The following is a 19,082-nucleotide window of genomic DNA, read 5'->3' as shown; positions in this document are numbered from 1 at the left end:
CATCAAAATCTTATAGCTAGCCTTGGACTTCCATTCTTTTATGTCTGTATTTCTACAACATTTTTCATCATATCACTTTGTTACTTTTCTATATCTAAGACATATGTTTGTTATTTTTTAAATCCAGATGACTAAAATTCTTTCATTTTGCAGGTTCTGGTTAATAGACTGTCGACAAATTCAAGAGTCTGTTACTTTTGCTAGCCAAGTGTACAGAGAAATTATCTGTGTACCTTACATGGCCAAATTTGTTGTTTTTGCCAAATCCCATGACCCCATTGAAGCACGTCTGAGATGTTTCTGTATGACTGATGACAAAGTAGACAAGACACTGGAGCAGCAAGAAAACTTTGCAGAAGTTGCTAGGAGTAGAGATGTAGAGGTAAGTTTTTCTTCCTTAAAGGGTACCTATCACTTGGTGACCGTGGCAGAATTCTCAGAAAAAAAAACCCTGCAGGTAGGGGGTCATCCTCTCGCTTGGCGACCATGGCAGGATCCTCAGAAAAGATCCTGCTGGTGGGTGGTCCTCTTCTGACATGAGACGTGGTGTGGAACTGCTGGTACTGCCATAGACTGCTATGTATCACATTTACTATGCAGTCTACAGTGCTCCCAGGAGTTCCATACCACGCCTCGCGTTAGAAGAGGACCACCCACCTGCAGGATTTTATCTGAGGATCTTGTTATGGTTGCCAAGTGAGAGGTACTGTATCTTTTAAGGGTACAATAACACCCTTGCTGTAGATTTTACACTGTGTAAATCAAATAAAAGTAAATAAATGACTTTAAGGAGAAGTCCAGCGATTTATAAAATTCTTCAATGGCAGGTGAGAAATTGATTACAAGTATGAACACGCCTCTGCCCATGCCCGCAGAGAGCAGCAGGACCCACCTCGGGACCCCCACCAGAAGGCATTTTCCCCCGAGTTGTGATGATGGCAGCGGCGTTCTGTCCCAGTCCTTGAGATCCTGGAGCCTGGCGGGTGTCCCGCAACCAGTCCCACCGCTAACCACGGGCACGGGGAGAGTTAGGGCCCTATTCCACATGACGATTATCATTCGGATAATAAATCGTTTGGAACGAATCGATAATCGTTCGGTTGATTAGCAGTTAACGATTAAACGGCGAATGAGAAATCGTTGATCGCTTAATAAGACCTGGACCTATTTTTATCGTTGCTCGTTCACAAATTATTTGCATGGAATAATACATTGTTTGGTCGTTTGCAGTAGTGACGAACGCAATAGCGTCGACAAGACGACCGCAAGAACGATCATAAGTAACGATCATGGTTCCGTGTAAATGAATGAACGATTTCAGGCCGTTCGCAATAGCGGCCGTTTGACATCGTTTATCTTTAACAATTATGCGAACGATAATCGTCCCGCGGAATAGGGTCCTTAAGTTAGGGCCCTTGCACATGCCGGCTGCCAGATTTTATAAATTGCTGGACTTCTCAATACAGCGGTATAATATCCACAATGTGAAATCTGCAGAAAAAAAAGGTATTTCATTGAGAAAAGGTAGTCCTGTAGCCATGGTTCTCATAATAGAATGTTATGTGTTTAGGTTGTATTACTATATAACAGGTTTATCCAATATTTTTCAGGTATTGGAAGGAAAACCCATCTACTTGGACTGCTTTGGTAACTTAGTACCACTAATAAAGAGTGGTCAACATCATATATTTAGTTTCTACGCCTTCAAAGAAAATAGACTTCCATTATTTGTCAAGGTAACATCATAAAAACAAGTGCAAGTGATATGGTTGGGATTGTTTGAGTTCTTTCAAACCTTTTATCTGCATATGTGTTATATTTTCCAAGCCATTTTATTGCATGTTATAAAATATTAGAGATGAGCGAACCGGGTTCGAGTCGATCCGAACCCAAACGTTCGGTATTTGATTAGCTGGGGCTGCTGAACTTGAATAAAGCTCTAAGGTTGTCTGGAAAACATGGATACGGCCAATGACTATATCCATGTTTTCCACAAAGCCTTAGGGCTTTATCCAACTTCAGCAGCCACCGCTAATCAAATGCCGAAAGTTCGGGTTCGGATCGACTCGAGCATGCTCCAGGTTCGCTCATCTCTAGTTACTATTCGTTGATCCGTCATTGGTTCACGACCTACGACCGTTGACAACTTAGGTCTGTTATTTTGCCATTGGAATGAGCAGGTGAAAATAAAGGTTTACATATGATAGGTTTCTGATCTATACCACCACTAAAGGAATATGACATATGAAGTTTCAATAACAGGTCCGAGATACAACACAAGAACCTTGTGGACGCCTTTCTTTCATGAAGGAGCCAAAATCCTCTAGAGGCCTTGTGCAACAAGCCATTTGCAATCTAAATATCACTTTACCACTTCATAATAAGGTAAGATTTCTTTTAACAGATACTGAACATATCTTTATTAGCTGTTTACCTATCATTCAAAAAAAATAAATAAAAAATAAACCTCAAAATTAGCCTGGAATTTCCTGTGCATTTTTTTTAGTGCTGATTTTGATTTTTCAGATTTTTTTAAAGCTCCCATTCATTGATTTCTACGTGAGCTTCCAAGTGGAACTGATCTGTCATTTCTTTTATCAGCATGATTTTTTTTATTGCTGGTTTGGGTTCCAAATTTGTTTAGGGTTTTTATAATTAAGTTTTGTTTTTGTTTTTATTTTTGAGCATTTTGAGCATTTTAAGTTTTTGCTGTACTCATTTAGGGAGGGTGGGGGGAATGAGAGTCAAATGATTTTACTGCAGGAAAAAGAGGTTAACACTTATCCTCCCTTCTGCTCAGTGGCAGTTGCTATGGGGCCCTGCAGGAGGGGGGCCCCGGGGAGAAGGTAAAAGCGTGTGTCCTTCTGCTTAACCTCTTATGTACTGCAGTGTTTAAGTGACCCAATGTTATGTGCTGCAACACAAAAAAAAGGGTTAACAAGCAAAAGACAGAGATCTCTGCATCACTGCACTGATATCCGCTGACCTCTGTTCTCCAGCTGGCAATCAAATAGGAAAGGAAAATGTGCAGAGCTCCGTGCAGAGGTCAGGGGTTATCAGTGCACCAGCAGTAAAGCAGATGAGTATACGCAGTCCATTGTGTTGTGCGTAGGGGATGGGGGCCCCTTAAAAATTTTTGCTATGGGGCCCTGTGAATTCTAGCTACGCCCCTGCAGAACAAACAACACGGCAAGCTGATGCAGAAGGAACTCAGGAGCAAACTTTCACTTTTCTTACTCCTGTCAGTCTGAACTGACAAGAGAACTAGTCGGGAGAAGAAGCTGATATTAATTAGCTATTCTCCCAGCACTAGAGGTCATCCCCGAGCAAAACTGTATTTTTTTTTGTCAGGAACCTGAGCTTACATTGGGAAAATAGTTAGAAGGTTAAATCTGATCTGTATGCAGTAAAGCAGGGGAATAAATAGGCCCGTGGCTAGATAGAGCTAGTTATCAGGATTCCAGGCTTACCTTTCAATCTCCACAGTCCTTTCTACTACATAGATATAAATCTTTTTCCAAATGAGAGACCCTATCTGGCCATGGGCTTATTTACACCACTGTTTTCCTGCTAACAGGTCCGCTTTAATGATTGCCCCATTGGAAGTAGATATTGCACCTCTGCTTGTATGATTGTTTGGTGCATTTTCCTATTTATTTCTGAACCGCTATCCAAACCATAACTGCGTTTTTTTTTTTCTTTTTTACAGGAATCTGAATCAGATCAAGAAATTGAAGATGAGGTAATTTTAGCAATTCAGATATATTTTTTTTTAAAAAGGCTGTAGTTACTTTTTAGTGCAGTTGCACCAAAAGGACACTCTTTTGGCAAGTCAGGTTAAAAGACTCAGGTCAAAAGGAATTAATAGGCCCAGATTTATCAAACTGTGAAAAACAGAAGCGGGTGTAAACTGCCAACAGCAACCAATCAGAGACCAGTTTTAATTTTACCAGTTCTGAAAAGTGAGCTCTGGTTGGTTGCTGTGGGCAGTTTACACCAGTTTGTATTTTACACACTTTGATAAATCTGGGCCTATCTATTCTTTTGGCATTTGCATCAGAACCACTTCATGGTGCATACCCTTAAAGTGTCACTGTAGTTACAAAAAACTTTTGAAATTTCACTAAACAGAGAAGAGCACCTTGTGGAAGCTATATTCCAAATGGCTACTTAGTAGGTGGGATGCACCCTGGAAGGCCCACTGTCCTTATGGTGGGCACTTAAAACGAATGTACCAACAGGTACATCGCTTTAAGATTTTAACATCAATAGACTGGCACCAACACGGGTATGCCAGTGGCACTGTCCTTTTTTTGAACCATGGCCAGGTTCCCTGCATGGCGCCGGTCTATTCCCAGTCACCAGCCCAGCCTGAAGCACTGGAGTGTGATGTTCTGTCATCCTCTCTGTGACTTGGCTCCATTGATTCTAAAAGAGCCATGTCACATAGGGGAGTGGGTTTCCTCCCAATGAGGGCGGGCCGGCTCAACACCAGTGCTTCAGCCCAGGCCGCTGACCAGGAATAGACTGGCGCCGTGCTTGGAAACAAGACCACGGCAGCGGCATCCCTGTGCCAGCACCAGTCTATTGATGTTAAAATCTTAAAGTGATGTACCTACTGGTACATTCATTTTAAGACTTAGAGAGAAGGATTCCTACAGCATCCATGGTGAAGTAACGTGAATTTATTCACATATCAGGGTACAGGGGTGCAACAATTCGACCCAAGCGTAGGGTCTTTGTCATGCATGCTTGGGTCAAAACGTTGCACCCCTGTACCCTGATAAGTTAATAAATTCACTTTACCTTTCCACGGATGCTGTAGGAATCCTTCTTCTCTATGCCATAGAGACATGTCAAAAGTTTTGATCTGGTGTTGCGACCCATACCAATCGAGAGAACGAGCAGGGAGAAGACCGCACTGCAGCACGTCCACTTAGACGTTAGAAAATAGAGTTAGAAAAACGAGTTGGACTTATTATAATAAAGCTCTATGGAGCCTGACTCTTTTTTCGAACTCAGTTCTCCCGATAAGTCCCTATCGGAGAAAAACAAATAATGCGAAGTAATCTACCTTTACTTATCAATTTACTTTGATCTGATTGATAAATGTACTCCGGCAATTATAACCAATTTGTTTTTATCCATTTAAAGTATAAACCACACAAAATATTTCTTTTTATAAATTTTAATATTAATTGTATAAATATCTCCTTCTTTCCAGGGAAATCTAACATCTGAGAAAAGTAAGTGGTGTAAAATTCTGCATAAATTAAGCTTTGAATGATTCAGTGGAGCCAAGCATGCATGTCATGCAGACAATTTCCACTAAACCAATACTAACATTGCTGTGATAAAGATGATACACGTAATATACAAGCATTGTTCATCTTATAGGAATCTAAAGCTACAACCTAATGATTAAACTATAAAGTAACCCTTCCCTGCTACTGACTTCTCCTGTGACCTTCCCCTTTACTCCTGCTACAAAGCCCATTCCATTTTCTGTTTTTTGCCGTGCATCTGTTGACATGACATTGTCATCTCATTAACAACTAATGACTGTATCAGTTTTGCAGGCACCAAGCAGCATTCACATTAGGTTTTCTGCAAACGTATCTCCAGCTATTGCTTGCTGAGCAAATAATGTGATGCTTGGTCCAAACAGATACTGTCTTATTGCATTAGATGACCGTCAACATTACTGTGGTGAAGCGTCTCTTATTTCCTCTTCACTAAACAAGTAGATGATGTCACTACATGTGTCTATAAGAATGCATTTCCAGTTATAGAACTGGGATCAGGCCTAATCTAAAAGTTTATCCTGGGGGATAATGAGTGTCCTTCAGGGATCTTCTCCTGAGTATAGCTTTAGTCCATATGCCATATGGAGATACGGATGTTATTGATGTCATTTAATGGAGCTGTGTCACAGAGGGGCGGGGGTTTACTCCCACTGCGGGCGGGCCGGCCCGCCTTCGGTGCTTCAGCCCAGGCCATTAATAGACCGGCACAGTGCACAGGAACTGGGCCACTGTTCAAAAAGGACTACGGCACCAGCTTTCCTGCACTTTACCATAGATAGCAATAAGAACATTTATTTCATACCTTTGAAACTTGTCTTTATTTCAGTGAAAACACTGTTTTATTGACCATGTAAGAGTCAAAGAGGCATTGCATAGGATCTTTTGTGCCCTGGGACCAAATGCCTCTGTGATCTGAATGCCCATCCCTGTTGGGTCAACATGCCGGGCTTGGCTTACAGTGCTCACACTCACTGTGCCTACAGGAACCGTTCTCTCCTAGTACTATAATGCTAAAATAATGAGTTTCAAAGGTGTAAAATTTATGGGGTTTTTTCCATGTATGGTACTGTAAAAGCCAATCGGTGATGATTTTGGGGGTAACCCATTAAATTCATATATCAATTGTCCACAGAATAGTCAATAGATGTATAATCACTGGTGGTCCAACTGCTGATCTCAAGTATGGAGGTCCCAAAGTTCCCCTTGTGAATGACTAGAGATCCATTCACTGCCCTGGGACTAACAAATATCATGCTTGGCTATCACTTTCAGACCCATAGCAGTGAATAGGATGATGGCCATGCAAGTACGCTACTGCTCTTTTCACCTCTATTCTTGTAGTGGTTGCCTCCCCTTATGGATATGCCCATTACTTTGGCGATTTTAGGGCATTACTGTGCCTGTCAAAACATTATGAGCGCATGTAACTGTTGCATTACTGGCCACGTGATCTAAAAGTTAAAAAGAACGATATAATGGCTGTACTTCACCACAGTATGTTGCAGATTATTTGTGTTACTTTTAGGCAACCTCCAGCATAACCTGCTCCCTTAGCACTTTTGCTTTGCATGGAAATAACTTGACTTACATATACAGTGTGTATGTGTTGTGTGGATGTTTTGACCTTTTGTTTGCTGTGCATAACATCTTGTATTTCAAATCATTTTACGTTGATCCATGAAAACTCCTTTTTTTTTCCTTTGATTTTGTTATTCAGACCTCACCTTATGTGTCCTAAAGTTTGAGGATGATCCAAAGATAGGATCATATCTTCACTTTATGTAAAGCATAAAATTGAATGAAGCAATCATTTTTCGCAAGATTTCTTCCTAGAAGAAATGCCGGTTTGTAGCTGGTTCAGATGGTTATTTTTCACCAGCAAATTCTGCTGCAAGAGAGGATTTCGAAAAATTCTGTAACTCTAAGGAATCAAATTTCTACATATGTCTGACAAACATAATGGATGGGGTCAAATATAGAATGGAAACACAACAATGACTGTACTTTAATAAGACATGTTACATCACCTGTACATAGTGCTATACTCAATAAGGAAAATAAGATCGGGTTAAGAAAAAAAAAATTCTACCTGCATCATCGGAAGATACAAACAGTAATAATAACCCCCTACAACTCTGCTATTTGATTATCTGCCCTTGCCCTAGACCGCTGGGGCAGCAAATCAGAGAGCATTGAGAAATGAGTCTGATCTCTCAGATCTTCCATGAAATAGGTTGTCAAGGACACAAATATTCTTGTTGGGGTTGTGACAAAAAGAAATACCAGTTTTAATACTTCTTGAATTTTTTAAATTTAGGAATTGTGTGTCCCTAAAAAGGCTTTGGTTACATTAAAAATTACATCAAAATTTCAAATTATACTAAAATTTCAAGTTATAGTAAACTCACCAATACATATTTCTACAGACCTCTCTAGCAGCAAGAGTTACAGTACAGCAGATTGGCAGAGACTGGCACAATATATTTATCTCTTTAAATGTGATGATATATTAAATATAACATTCTGTACCAGTTCCTTTAACCTGTTTTTCTGACAGCTCATTGCCACTGGCTTTCTCTTTGAGGCAATCGACAATCAACAATTCTAGCTCTTCCTTCTATTTTTATTTTCTATCGGTTGTATAGCATCAAAACAATCTTGAGATGCCTTTGTTCAGATTCACTGTGATTTTGTTTTCTACTTGTTCTTTATTTATTCATTTGTTGTTTTGTCTCAGATTTGGTGTTGTCGTTCCGTTGTATGTGTGAAAGTGGTGTAGTGTGCATTCTAAGCAAGTTATTTCCTGCCCATTTTCCTTCCCAGTTATCCTTTTTTTCCTTTAGCATGATGTTCAAGACCGTTTGGAACCACCAACCCCATCAGCCCATTGCATTCACACCCCAACTCAGCCAGAGCTGTGATTATTTCCTTCATGATTACATTATTCAGTCACTATTTATTTATTGCCATTTTATGTTAATATTTCTCATTCACCTCAAAGATGACGAAGAAACGGAATCCACGGAAACTTCCATCCTGAAAAGCCATCTTGTCAATGACGAGCCAGTATTAGCAAGTCCAGATTTGCTGTCTGAAGTGTGTGAAATGAAGCAAGATTTGATCAAAATGAGTGCAATTTTAACCATTGATGCCACACAAAAGCCATGTTCTCTTAAGAATAAAGACCTTGAAAGAACAGAAGAGGATCCGGGAGAACCATTTGAAATTGTCGAAAAGGTAAAAGAAGATTTAGAAAAAGTGAATGCAATTCTCAGAACTGGAACCTACAGCAGACAAGCATCGATACCTGAAGAAGCTCATTCTTCAAGATTTTATAAAAAAGATGAAGAATGGGTTCTTGTAGCAGATGATGAAATTGAGGAAGCCAAACTAAATGCCCTTCAGCATGCTGATGAAACCCCATGTATAGAAATAAGAATAGACAGAGGGGAGAAACCTAAAATTAGAACAGACACACATGACATGGTTAACTATCTCACAAATGATCTAAACTCGTACTCAGCTACTAGTGGAACACAGAAACCAGAGCAACGTAAACTGGAAATCAAAAAACCTGTCCGTAGGAAACTTCGGGAAAGAAAGCGGGAAGAAGAACTCCATGGTAGTGAGGTATTAGGACTAACGAAATTCAGTTCAGAAGAGTCACTAGATGACGAAATTGACCTTAACCTTACTACAGTACCTGCCCCAAGTGTAAAAGAAGTTTCACCAGTGATTGAAGAAACCCCAATTGGATCAATAAAGGACAAAGTAAAGGCTCTTCAGAAACGAGTTGAGGAAGAGCAAAAGGGACATTCAAGCATATCAAGCAAAACCCAATCAAAGGAGGTTGTTACGGAGCCTACCAAGAAACAAAGCGTAGTGACTGTAGTGAAGCCACCTGTTTCTCCATCTTCCAAAACTGAAAAGTTAGAAGAAACAATGTCCGTTCGTGAATTAATGAAAGCGTTTCAGTCAGGGCACGATCCTTCTAAGGAGAGATCAGGACTTTTTGAGTACAAGACAGTACAAAAACAGAGCTCTGTAGAAAGCAAATCAGCAGACAGTACAATTCAGTCTTTAGATAATGTTAAGCTGAAGGATAATTCAGTAAAAGAACGTTTAGCTTCTATTGAAAGTGAGCCAAAATTCCCAAAAGGTCATGTTAAGTTAAAGTCAGTCTCTGATGATCAAAAAGAATCCAAGAGAAGTCCCACATTGCCTCCTATTGAAATTAGAGAGGTAGTGACTCAGGTCCATACAACAGATGAGCCTGCCCACTCAGTTATTGATGATGAAATATCTACGGACAGATCAACTGTAAGATTAAGAGTTAGTGTTAGTGACCAGGATGGTGACCCACAAATTAGTCCCGACAGAAAAACATCAACAGACTTTTCAGATGTTATTAAAGAAGAGCTGGAGGATAATGACAACTATTTACAGTTCAAGCACCTTCCAGAAGTGGAAGGGGTGCAGTTAAATTTAGACCAGGTACTCATTAGTCCATTTAATGTCACATTTCCTTCTGAGGATGGAACAGATGACTTTCTACCAGCTTTACATTTACAGGGTGGTACATATGATGATAGCTCCGATAGTCTTAAGCATGAAGGAGTTGCTGATTCTCCAAGTGGCAGCTTATTGGATGGAACACCTCACATGAGTTCAGAAGACAGCTACAAGCATGAAGGTCTAGCAGAGACCCCAGGAACAAGCCCTGAAAGCCTTTCATTTTCACCAAAGAAATCTGAAGGACGTAAAGCCGAGAAAGGGGATGGTCGTGACACTAAGTCTGTGATTACATCTGTAAATAAGGATAAAAAATTGTCTGGAGAAGGCAACATCACAACACACGTGCATGAAGTTGACAGTGATGAAAAACACATTGATACTAAAAAATCTCCTTTGCACAGTAAAGATTCTCCAGTAAAAGATGAACATCATGTAACTTTAAAAAGCCCCCAGGGTCTAGAATTAAATCTGTCCACCAAACACACACAAGATGATGAAGTCAGTAGCCCAGTGGCAGATGAATCAGTAGCAATAAGCCACAAGGATTCATTGGAATCAAGCCCTGTGTTAGAAGACAACTCTTCACATAAAACACCTGATTCATTAGAACCAAGTCCCACACGAGAATCACCGTGCCGTGATTCACTTGAGAGTAGTCCAGTGGAACAAAAAATTAAGTCTAGTATCCTCATAGGGTCAGCCCTTCATGCAAGTCTAAAATCAGATCTAGCATCAGAGATAGCTCTTCGATCTAGAATTCTAAGAGATCCAGATGCAAGTGCCGAAGACGATAGCATAGAACAGACATCACTCATGGAAAGCTCTGGAAAAAGTCCTCTTTCTCCAGATACTCCAAGTTCTGAGGAGATCAGCTATGAAGTTACACCTAAAATGACAGACTTGCAGGCATTCTCTACCCTTCCAAAGCCAGGTGTCATTCCAGAAGTTTCCGAAGAGCCAGAAGAAGATTCTGATAATGAGCCAAAGAAAAGATTCACCCCTGAAGAGGAAATGTTCAAAATGGTAACAAAGATCAAAATGTTTGATGAACTTGAGCAAGAAGCAAAGCAAAAAAGGGAATATAAAAAAGAATTCAGGGTAGAAGAACATGCATCAGTAAGCGACTCAAAAATGTCAAACGATGAGGACATTGAAGAGAATGGTATTAAATTAGTACAGGGTGAAGATGTTCAGATTGTAGTCAAGTCTGTAGAAAGCAGAAAAAGTAGCTCTTCTTCAGAAAGCGAGCCAGAATTAACCCAGCTGAAAAAAGGAGCAGACTCTGGTCTACTGCTGGACCCTGTAATAAGAGTTCAACCTCCATCTCCACTACCACCAAGCTTAGATTCTAGTTCTAGTCCTGAGGACACAGCATTTCAGCCCATTAAGCTTGCACAGGAGGTCCAGTCTGGTGACGTTAGTATCCAAAGTGTAGTACAAGGGGAACAATATAAGCATGAAAGCTCCACTATAGCTGAAGATAGAGCTTTGACAACTGAGGCTAAAACTAAAGAGATCTGTATTGAGTCATCAAGAACAGATGTAGATGGAAAAACAAGTGCACATGGGCAAATAGCACAAAATCTTAGTAGTAGCAGCTCAGTTCAGAATGTTGAAGTTGCACGTAAGAGTGCATCTGATTCTGAAGATAGAACCAAAGTAGAAAAAGATCCTATAGCTTCTTATGATGCATCTGTCAGTGAACAGATTAGCCAGGAACACCATACAGAGTATACGAATGTAACATATCCCGTAGAAAGTCATGTAGCTCCTGTTGATGATAACATTACAAGTAAATCATTCATTTCATCACCATTAGTGATTAGTCAAAGATCTTTGTCGACACAATCACAAGATGACATTATCGAGGATGAAAGTAGTATTCCTGTTCCAGAAATCACAAGTCCATATGAAAACGTCCCAATAGGACATTTTTTTACCAGTCATGATATTACTCAAGGATCTGTACATGGCGAGAGTGAAAGTCCACCATGGGGTGAACATGAGCAGCAGGAGCAAGCTACACCACGTTATTCTTCAACAGATGATGAATGTTTTAAAAGAGATGCCTTAATAAGCAAAACTGCTGAACATCAAAGTGAACACATTGTTATAACTAAATCTGAACCAGACGTGTGGAGTTCCATCAGAGAAGATGATGAAGCGTTTGAGGCACGTGTTAAGGAAGAAGAGCAAAAAATATTTGGATTGATGGTAGATAAACAATCACAGGGAACTACACCTGATACCACTCCAGCACGTACACCTACTGAAGAGGGCACACCGACTAGTGAACAAAACCCTTTTATGTTTCAGGAAGGGAAACTCTTTGAAATGACCCGTAGTGGAGCTATAGATATGACCAAACGAAACTATGTAGATGAAAGTTTTCACTTTTTCCAAATAGGACAGCAGTGTGCAGAAAGTGTGCAAGAGGACATCAAGGAGGAAAGTGGAGAAGAAGAGTCACCAATTCCTGAAAGTTTATCAGATCCTTTTTCTGCCGTAGAAACCGATGTAACAGAAAGTGACTTACAAGACGCAACAGAAGTCATGTTTGATAACCAGTCAGTTGCTGAATCTGAAGTGGATGGAGATGAAATGGGAACAGAAGCTACGAAAACCGAGCAAAAGTCAAGACTTCCTATTAAAATGGGTATTTCTGCTTCCTCAAAAACATCTAAAAAAGATGCCGAGGTGACTTCTGGAAAGGAGAATGCCCCAAAATTGTCAAAAGGGTATGATAGCTCTTCACTAGAGTCTTGGTCACCATCTCCTGATCATTCTAAAATAGATATGCAAATAGATTTTACACCCCACCCAACATTAGCTTCTGAACGGGATGGATCCCCCGATTCGTCGCCAGAAGAACAGAAGTCCGTAATTGAAATCCCAACAGCAGACGTGGAAAGTGGTTCCTCTCTTGTATCAAAGTCCAAAATCCCAATAAGGTCCGTTTCTTCAGCATCTGAAGAAAGTACACATAGTCCTCTATCTGCTAATATTGAAAGCAAGTCAGCAAATGATGGCCCTACGTTTGTGGAAGATCAAAAGCCCAAGTCCAAGATCCCTGTTAAAACCACTGTACCCAAAACTGAACAACACTTCACGTTTACAGACGTAAAATCATCTGAGTCTAGTAGCAAGATACCAGTGAAACAAGATAATAGAAGTAAATCCGAGTCTGATGCCAGGGCATCAGATTCCAAAGTGAAAACAACCACAAAAACAAAAAGTTGCACAGAATCTCACTGTGAGAATTCTGAAAGATCTAGTCAGTTAGCCGAGGGAGAAAATTTGGAAGTAACTAAACAAAAGTCATCGAAACTTCCAGTGAAAGCAAAGAATTTGTCCTTTGCCCAGACGTCATCATCGGCAGCAACGGAGCAGGAACAATTCTTTGAAATGTACAAGAATTCTATTGATTTCTTCGAAGAAATTAGTGATGAGGCCTCAAAATTAGTGGACAGACTTACCCAGGCTGAAAAGGAACAAGAACCAGTATCTGATGATGAGAGTAGTGCCTTTGATATTTCAGTCATTGAGAACATTCCAATGCCTGAAACCCAGCAGTCTCTTCCAGAAGACATCTTTGACACCAGACCTATATGGGATGAGTCAATTGAAACTCAAATTGAACGTATTCCGGATGACCATAGCCATGACAATGCACAAGGTATTTGACAAAGAAAGTGGGCTTTCCCTCTGTTATGCATGTCATAGATTTTTTTTTTTTTTACTTTTGTGATATGTGAACATTTTTTTAGTGGTGATTGTTTTGTTTGTGCATGTCATGTCTGTTTTTATGTTGTAAAAAGTCATTACTGTTTGTGCAACAAATCTCAAGATTGGACATTGTGAAGGCCATGTAAGGCACTAATAATGGCACATACCATGAAGAGCCATCTACTTCAGTGTGAAGGTTTGCAAAGATTGACTTATTTTCATGATGATTTTGAACATATTTTTTTTAAATTAAGGAAACAAGAAGTAGAAGTAAGAATTGTTAGAGCGTCCACTATAAAAGCAAATGGTATGATTTTGTGCAGAAAGGAATTTTGCATCACAGCAAATAAGGTTACTCTATGCACGATATGTGGACGCTTATCAAGAATGATTCCCTGGAACAATGTACCAAAATTTCCACAACCAAATTCTTGTTATTGTTCTAATTAATGTAAAATGAATGCAAATAGTTCATATGTTCCTGTAGAGAACACATTACAGCGTAAGGTCATGTTCACACTATGTAAAACAGCGGCGGTTGCTTAACATGTTCCTCCAGACGATACTGCATTATCCGCCAAAGGAACATTATTCAACAGCCATTGAAATCTGCCGGCCATATGGGTGTTCCTGGAAATCAAGTAATCAGGACGGCCGGCATGACAGCCGTACAGTGTGGTCATAGTTTGGAAACAACGGCTGGAAATGATTGACAGCTCAATTATTTCCATGACCGCATTAAACAACGGCTGTTGTTCAATACACTGTGTCAACAGTGGCCGTTGTTTTGCATTAATCTCAATGCAACACTTTTTTAATCATCAATATAAAAAAAATACATTATGTGAACCTAAGCTAACACTGTATGGCGATCATCACTGCCGCAACCTCTGCATCCACAGGGGGATCAACCGAGTAGTCTAGCAATTCCATTGCTGCCAGACTAAGGTAAAGGTAAAAAAAACAGGGCGTGCAGGGGGTAGTGGAACATAATAATGAAGTGAGACTTATCTGTCCTGGTGCCCCTGCAGCGTCGTGTCACCGATCACAGTCACCTGTCGGTTTCCTGTAGCTCCCAATTCTCTGGTGTCACAGGCCCGCTCAAAATTGCCAATCAGTGACTGAGGCCGCACACCTCTGCAGTCACTGTCTGATCGAGCGGGTACTTCCTGTGGTGTGGTGATGTCACACGAACCAGGAAGATTGTGGAGACCGGCGACTAAGAGTGAAGGGTGGTGCTGGGGCACCGGGACTGATAAGAATCACTTCATTATAATTTTCCCACCATTCCCTGCCCTCCCTGTTTTTTTAACCTTTGCCAAAAGTACCCCTTTAATGTTTTTATCCACATAGTAATATTTTTTGTTTCACTTGTGACTAATTTAAAGGGGTTGTGGGAACATAATAAAGAAAGTATACATCCTGTATACATTTCACGTACCCCGCTGATGGATAGGCCGCTCAAGCAATCAGTGGCTGGGGTGGGACAGTGCTGCAGGCACTGACTTGCTGAACGGGCAATCCATCAGCAGGGCTGGGATGTTTCAGCTGAAGAAGCCGGGTACGTGACATACCTGGATGCCTGCCGAAAACTACATTGGGCGGCTGTATACGATAATTACAAATTTAGAGGTGAAAGACAGCACTCGCCAGCTTGACATTCAAAACAATCCAACTTTATTGGACACACATATACATTTCCAGGATAAAGAACAGAGAAATAACGCAGCATAGCGTTCTATGATATGATGCTCCAAATCCGACCTATGAAAATTGCAAGCACTTACTAAAACATACATGTTAGGAGATCAGGCAGGTCCTGTGTGTAAGGGTAAACTTGGCACCATCTACAACTGCTTCTTATATCTGTATGGAAATAAGTAGCTTATCTGTAGTTGCTACTAAATTCATATATAAAATGAGTATCAGTCTTTGCAGACCTCACACTGATATTTTTTTATTTTTTTTACTTTGGTTCAAAGCAGTGGTAGAAATATTCCAAGTTTCTATTTTATGAAAAAAAAAAAAAAAAAGAACATGGTAAAAGTGCAGATATTATCTTTAGTAACTGAATTATTCTAATCATACCTATAATAATCCTTAGTAACTTTTGCATTTATTTTCTTTTACTCTAAATATAGCATTTATAAATTAGTATAATATTCCATTGTTTTGGCTTATATTCTTTAGGTTTTGAAGAGGATCAAGAGAGAATGGAACAAAGGCTTGCACATATTGCTGATCATCTGGGCTTTAGCTGGACTGGTAGTGTTTTAAAATAAAAAAAAATTCTTGAATATTTCATGTTTTCATAAAGGTTGCATCCACATACAGTAGTAATGATGCAGCAGAACACACATGGTAAACCCCTATATCTATGGAACACAGTGTTTTGGGTGCTGCTTTGCCTTAGTTATATTCATAGCTTTGAGTAGAAACGCGCGACGGCTTCCGCTTGAAATTTGTGCGCATATTCTGTAGTGGGAACATGCACTTACAGTTATAGGAAAAGGTTCCTAGAAGTGTTTATATTCAAAGTCACAGCAAAACCCCATATAAAAAGGCATGGAGTTTGTGCCATGATGGTTTGGTTTTCTACTGCACCATAACTGCTGTGTGTGCTTGTATCCTGGCATTACCATGATTATCCTTGTCCCATTCACATATGTACTGTGACAGTAACTGTGGGATACAGTATAGCGGTTAGCTAACCCACATATAACAATAACCATGTTTATGGTCACACGAGAGATTTACAGTGTTTTAAATCTCCAAATTATGTAAAAAATTATTTTTTAACAGAAAAAAAGTAGCACCCCCCCCCCCTGCCCAGTTAAGCAGCAACTACTACCCGTAAAGCAGGGTTTCCCAAGATACCAGGCTGGCTCTAGGTTTTTTAGAGTCTTACTGGGTAGCATTGTAGTGCAATGCAGCCGCAGTAAAACAGCTGAAACTACGACACTAGATATGATCGCTGGGCAGGTCTCGGCTACCATGATATTGTATAAAACCTGCTACTGTAGATTCCAGCAGGTTAGTATTACCAAGGATTCCAGTATACAAGGGACAAATAGTACCATTGCACCTCTACCACTGACCATTACCATAATAATGACTAATACTTATATACTGTCACTGAATAAAGTCCTACACTATGCTAAGACCAATAACATAGGCTATGCAGAGCGTATGAGAGTGCACCTATATCCAGTGACTCACAGGTAATGTCTTCTCTTTTTGAAGTAATCCCCTTTTTATTTTATTTTCCATCTGGCCTCGGCCATAAGAATTCTCTGCAGAATCTGCCAAAGAAACTTTTTAAGTTTCTTGCTTTATGACATTTACTGTTTTGTCCCTCTGTGCCTCCTGTAGTAGTTAGGCCCCTCCTTGCCACCATGTAGTAGTTAGGTCCCCTCTGTTCCACCATATAATAGTTATGTCCCCTCTGTGTCCCCTTTTAGTATTAGGACCTTCCCATACCCCCATATAGCATAAGGCCTCTGTTACCCTATATAGTATTAGGGCTATCTGTGTGTCCATATAGTATAAGGCCCTTTTGTGCATCCATTTAGTAGTTATGTCCCCTCTGTGCCTATATATATATCAGTTTGGTCCCCTATGTGCTCCCATATAGTAGTTGTGCCCCCATATAACAGTTACGTCTCTATGTGTCCCCATATAAAGTACCAGAAGTGAGTTATCACTCACTTGTTTCAAGTTGAGATGAGCAAATCAGATTTGTTTTGCTTCGTACCTCCCTCAGGCTACCGGCTCTGTGCAGAGGAAGGATGCCGCACAGGGATTGCCTGGACAGCATGGATACAGCCATAGCCATATGACATATAGAGAGTTATTAGTTTTAACAAAAATATTCCTCAGTTACTGGGCCATGTATTATTGGGTTGGAAATTGTATTTTTGTATCTCTTCTTTGTCTCTCCGAGCACGTCTTCTCCTAGCTTGTTCTCCCGGTTGGTACGGGTCTGAACACTTAGACCTGGACCAATCAAAACTTTTGACATGTCTCTATGACATCTAGAAAAGCAGAGGGAAAGTCCAACAGCATTATTAATCCCAAGATTGCAGGTGTTATAGGATGCACACTGGTTGGTCCGCAATCCCAAGTGGACTAAGTAACTGGTAGCAAGGAGTCCAACAGGAGTCCAAGTGGACTAATCTTCAAGTGTTCATTGAAGGATCAAGTTTACAATACAATGTTTTGGCTCACAATGAGCCTTTGTCAAGTATGTCTCTATGACATGTCAAAAGTGTTTTGAAACAACAGGTACACTTTAAAAAAACAAATAACAAAAAAAACAACACTATTGCCCACTAGATGGCACAATATAATTTCAAATGGATTTGTTCTGATCTGCAAAATGTTAACAGTGTATCCTTGTTAACAGTTCTTCCTTGTTTTCAGAACTAGCCAGAGAGCTGGATTTCACAGAAGAACAAATTCACCAAATACGAGTTGAAAATCCAAATTCCTTACAGGATCAGAGCCATGCGTTGCTTAAATATTGGCTTGAAAGGGATGGCAAACATGCAACCGGTAAGTCATTATGTTATGTATAGTCAATGAGCAAAGTTATTATATGTGGGCTGACCATACTATTAAAGGGGTACTCCGGGCTGGGGGTCTTTTTTGCCTATGGCCAGGGAGGAGGTGGATGAGGGCAATGACGTCCCTTTACCTCCCCGGTTCCAGTGCTGTGTACCGGATCTTGCCACTCCCGATCCTCGCTGCCCGGTCACTTCCTGGTCTCTGACGCGGGCTTGAGACGTGACGTTTCAAGTCCGCTCAGCCAGTCAGTGGCAGAGGCGCAATAAGATAATATTTTATAATTGCATTTATTTTTTATGTTGTTTGATTTTTTACACAGATTCCAGTCTAAACCAGTGCCTCACCAAGATCAACAGAATGGATATTGTCCATCTGATGGAATCATACATGAAAGAGCCCATGCTCCGCCATGCCAATCGCACATATGCTGATATAGAACAAACAATAACACTGGATCATAGTGAAGGTAATAAGCTTGGAATGTCCTGTAGTATCTGGAAGAACTATATAGAGGGTGTGTTTCCATATAAGAATAAGGGTCCATTTACACAGAAAGATTATCTGTCAAAGATTTGAAGCCAAAGCCAGGAATGGATTTGAAAAGGGGAGAAATCTCAGTTTTTATGACCTGATCTCTGTTTATAGTCTGTTTCTGGCTTTGGCTTCAAATCTTTGACAGATAATCTGTTAGATAATCTTTCTGTGTAAATGAACCCTAATGGGGGGGTCCTAATTAATCCCCCACCAGTGCACACAGTATGGAGAATGTGTATACTGTGGGGGGGGGGGGGGGGCAGGGACTGGGGACACAGTGTGGAGAATGTGTATACTGAGGAGGAGGCAGGCAGGGACTGGGGACTCAGTGTGGTGAATGTATATACTGTGGGGGCAGGCAGGGACTTCAGGGAAGGGAAGGGAAGGGCAGGGAAAAAAAAAAAAAAAAAAACGGATGGAAAAACTGATGCATTT

General features: G+C 40.4%; 1 protein-coding gene across 27 annotated transcripts in view; it reads left to right on the top strand.

Annotated features, from left to right (window-relative positions):
* The window catches only part of ANK2 (ankyrin 2), a 382,082-nt gene that overhangs the window by 340,333 nt on the left and 22,667 nt on the right, over positions 1 to 19,082 (top strand). For 20 of the 27 annotated variants that reach the window (XM_069978472.1, XM_069978476.1, XM_069978477.1 and 17 more), the window contains 9 exons: positions 154 to 382; positions 1,611 to 1,736; positions 2,263 to 2,385; positions 3,710 to 3,742; positions 5,225 to 5,246; positions 8,308 to 13,497; positions 15,738 to 15,812; positions 17,970 to 18,101; positions 18,433 to 18,579. In XM_069978472.1, coding sequence (XP_069834573.1) covers positions 154 to 382; positions 1,611 to 1,736; positions 2,263 to 2,385; positions 3,710 to 3,742; positions 5,225 to 5,246; positions 8,308 to 13,497; positions 15,738 to 15,812; positions 17,970 to 18,101; positions 18,433 to 18,579 — 6,077 coding nt within the window. The remainder of the gene's footprint in view (positions 1 to 153; positions 383 to 1,610; positions 1,737 to 2,262; positions 2,386 to 3,709; positions 3,743 to 5,224; positions 5,247 to 8,307; positions 13,498 to 15,737; positions 15,813 to 17,969; positions 18,102 to 18,432; positions 18,580 to 19,082) is intronic. The other 7 variants (XM_069978478.1, XM_069978480.1, XM_069978484.1 and 4 more) reach the window with 1 other exon arrangement.

The sequence above is a fragment of the Dendropsophus ebraccatus genome, chromosome 7 (assembly GCF_027789765.1).
Source record: "Dendropsophus ebraccatus isolate aDenEbr1 chromosome 7, aDenEbr1.pat, whole genome shotgun sequence".
Classification (NCBI taxonomy): Eukaryota; Metazoa; Chordata; class Amphibia; order Anura; family Hylidae; genus Dendropsophus; species Dendropsophus ebraccatus.
Note: the sequence above shows the minus strand (reverse complement) of the source record. Positions and strands in the feature narration are given on the sequence as shown.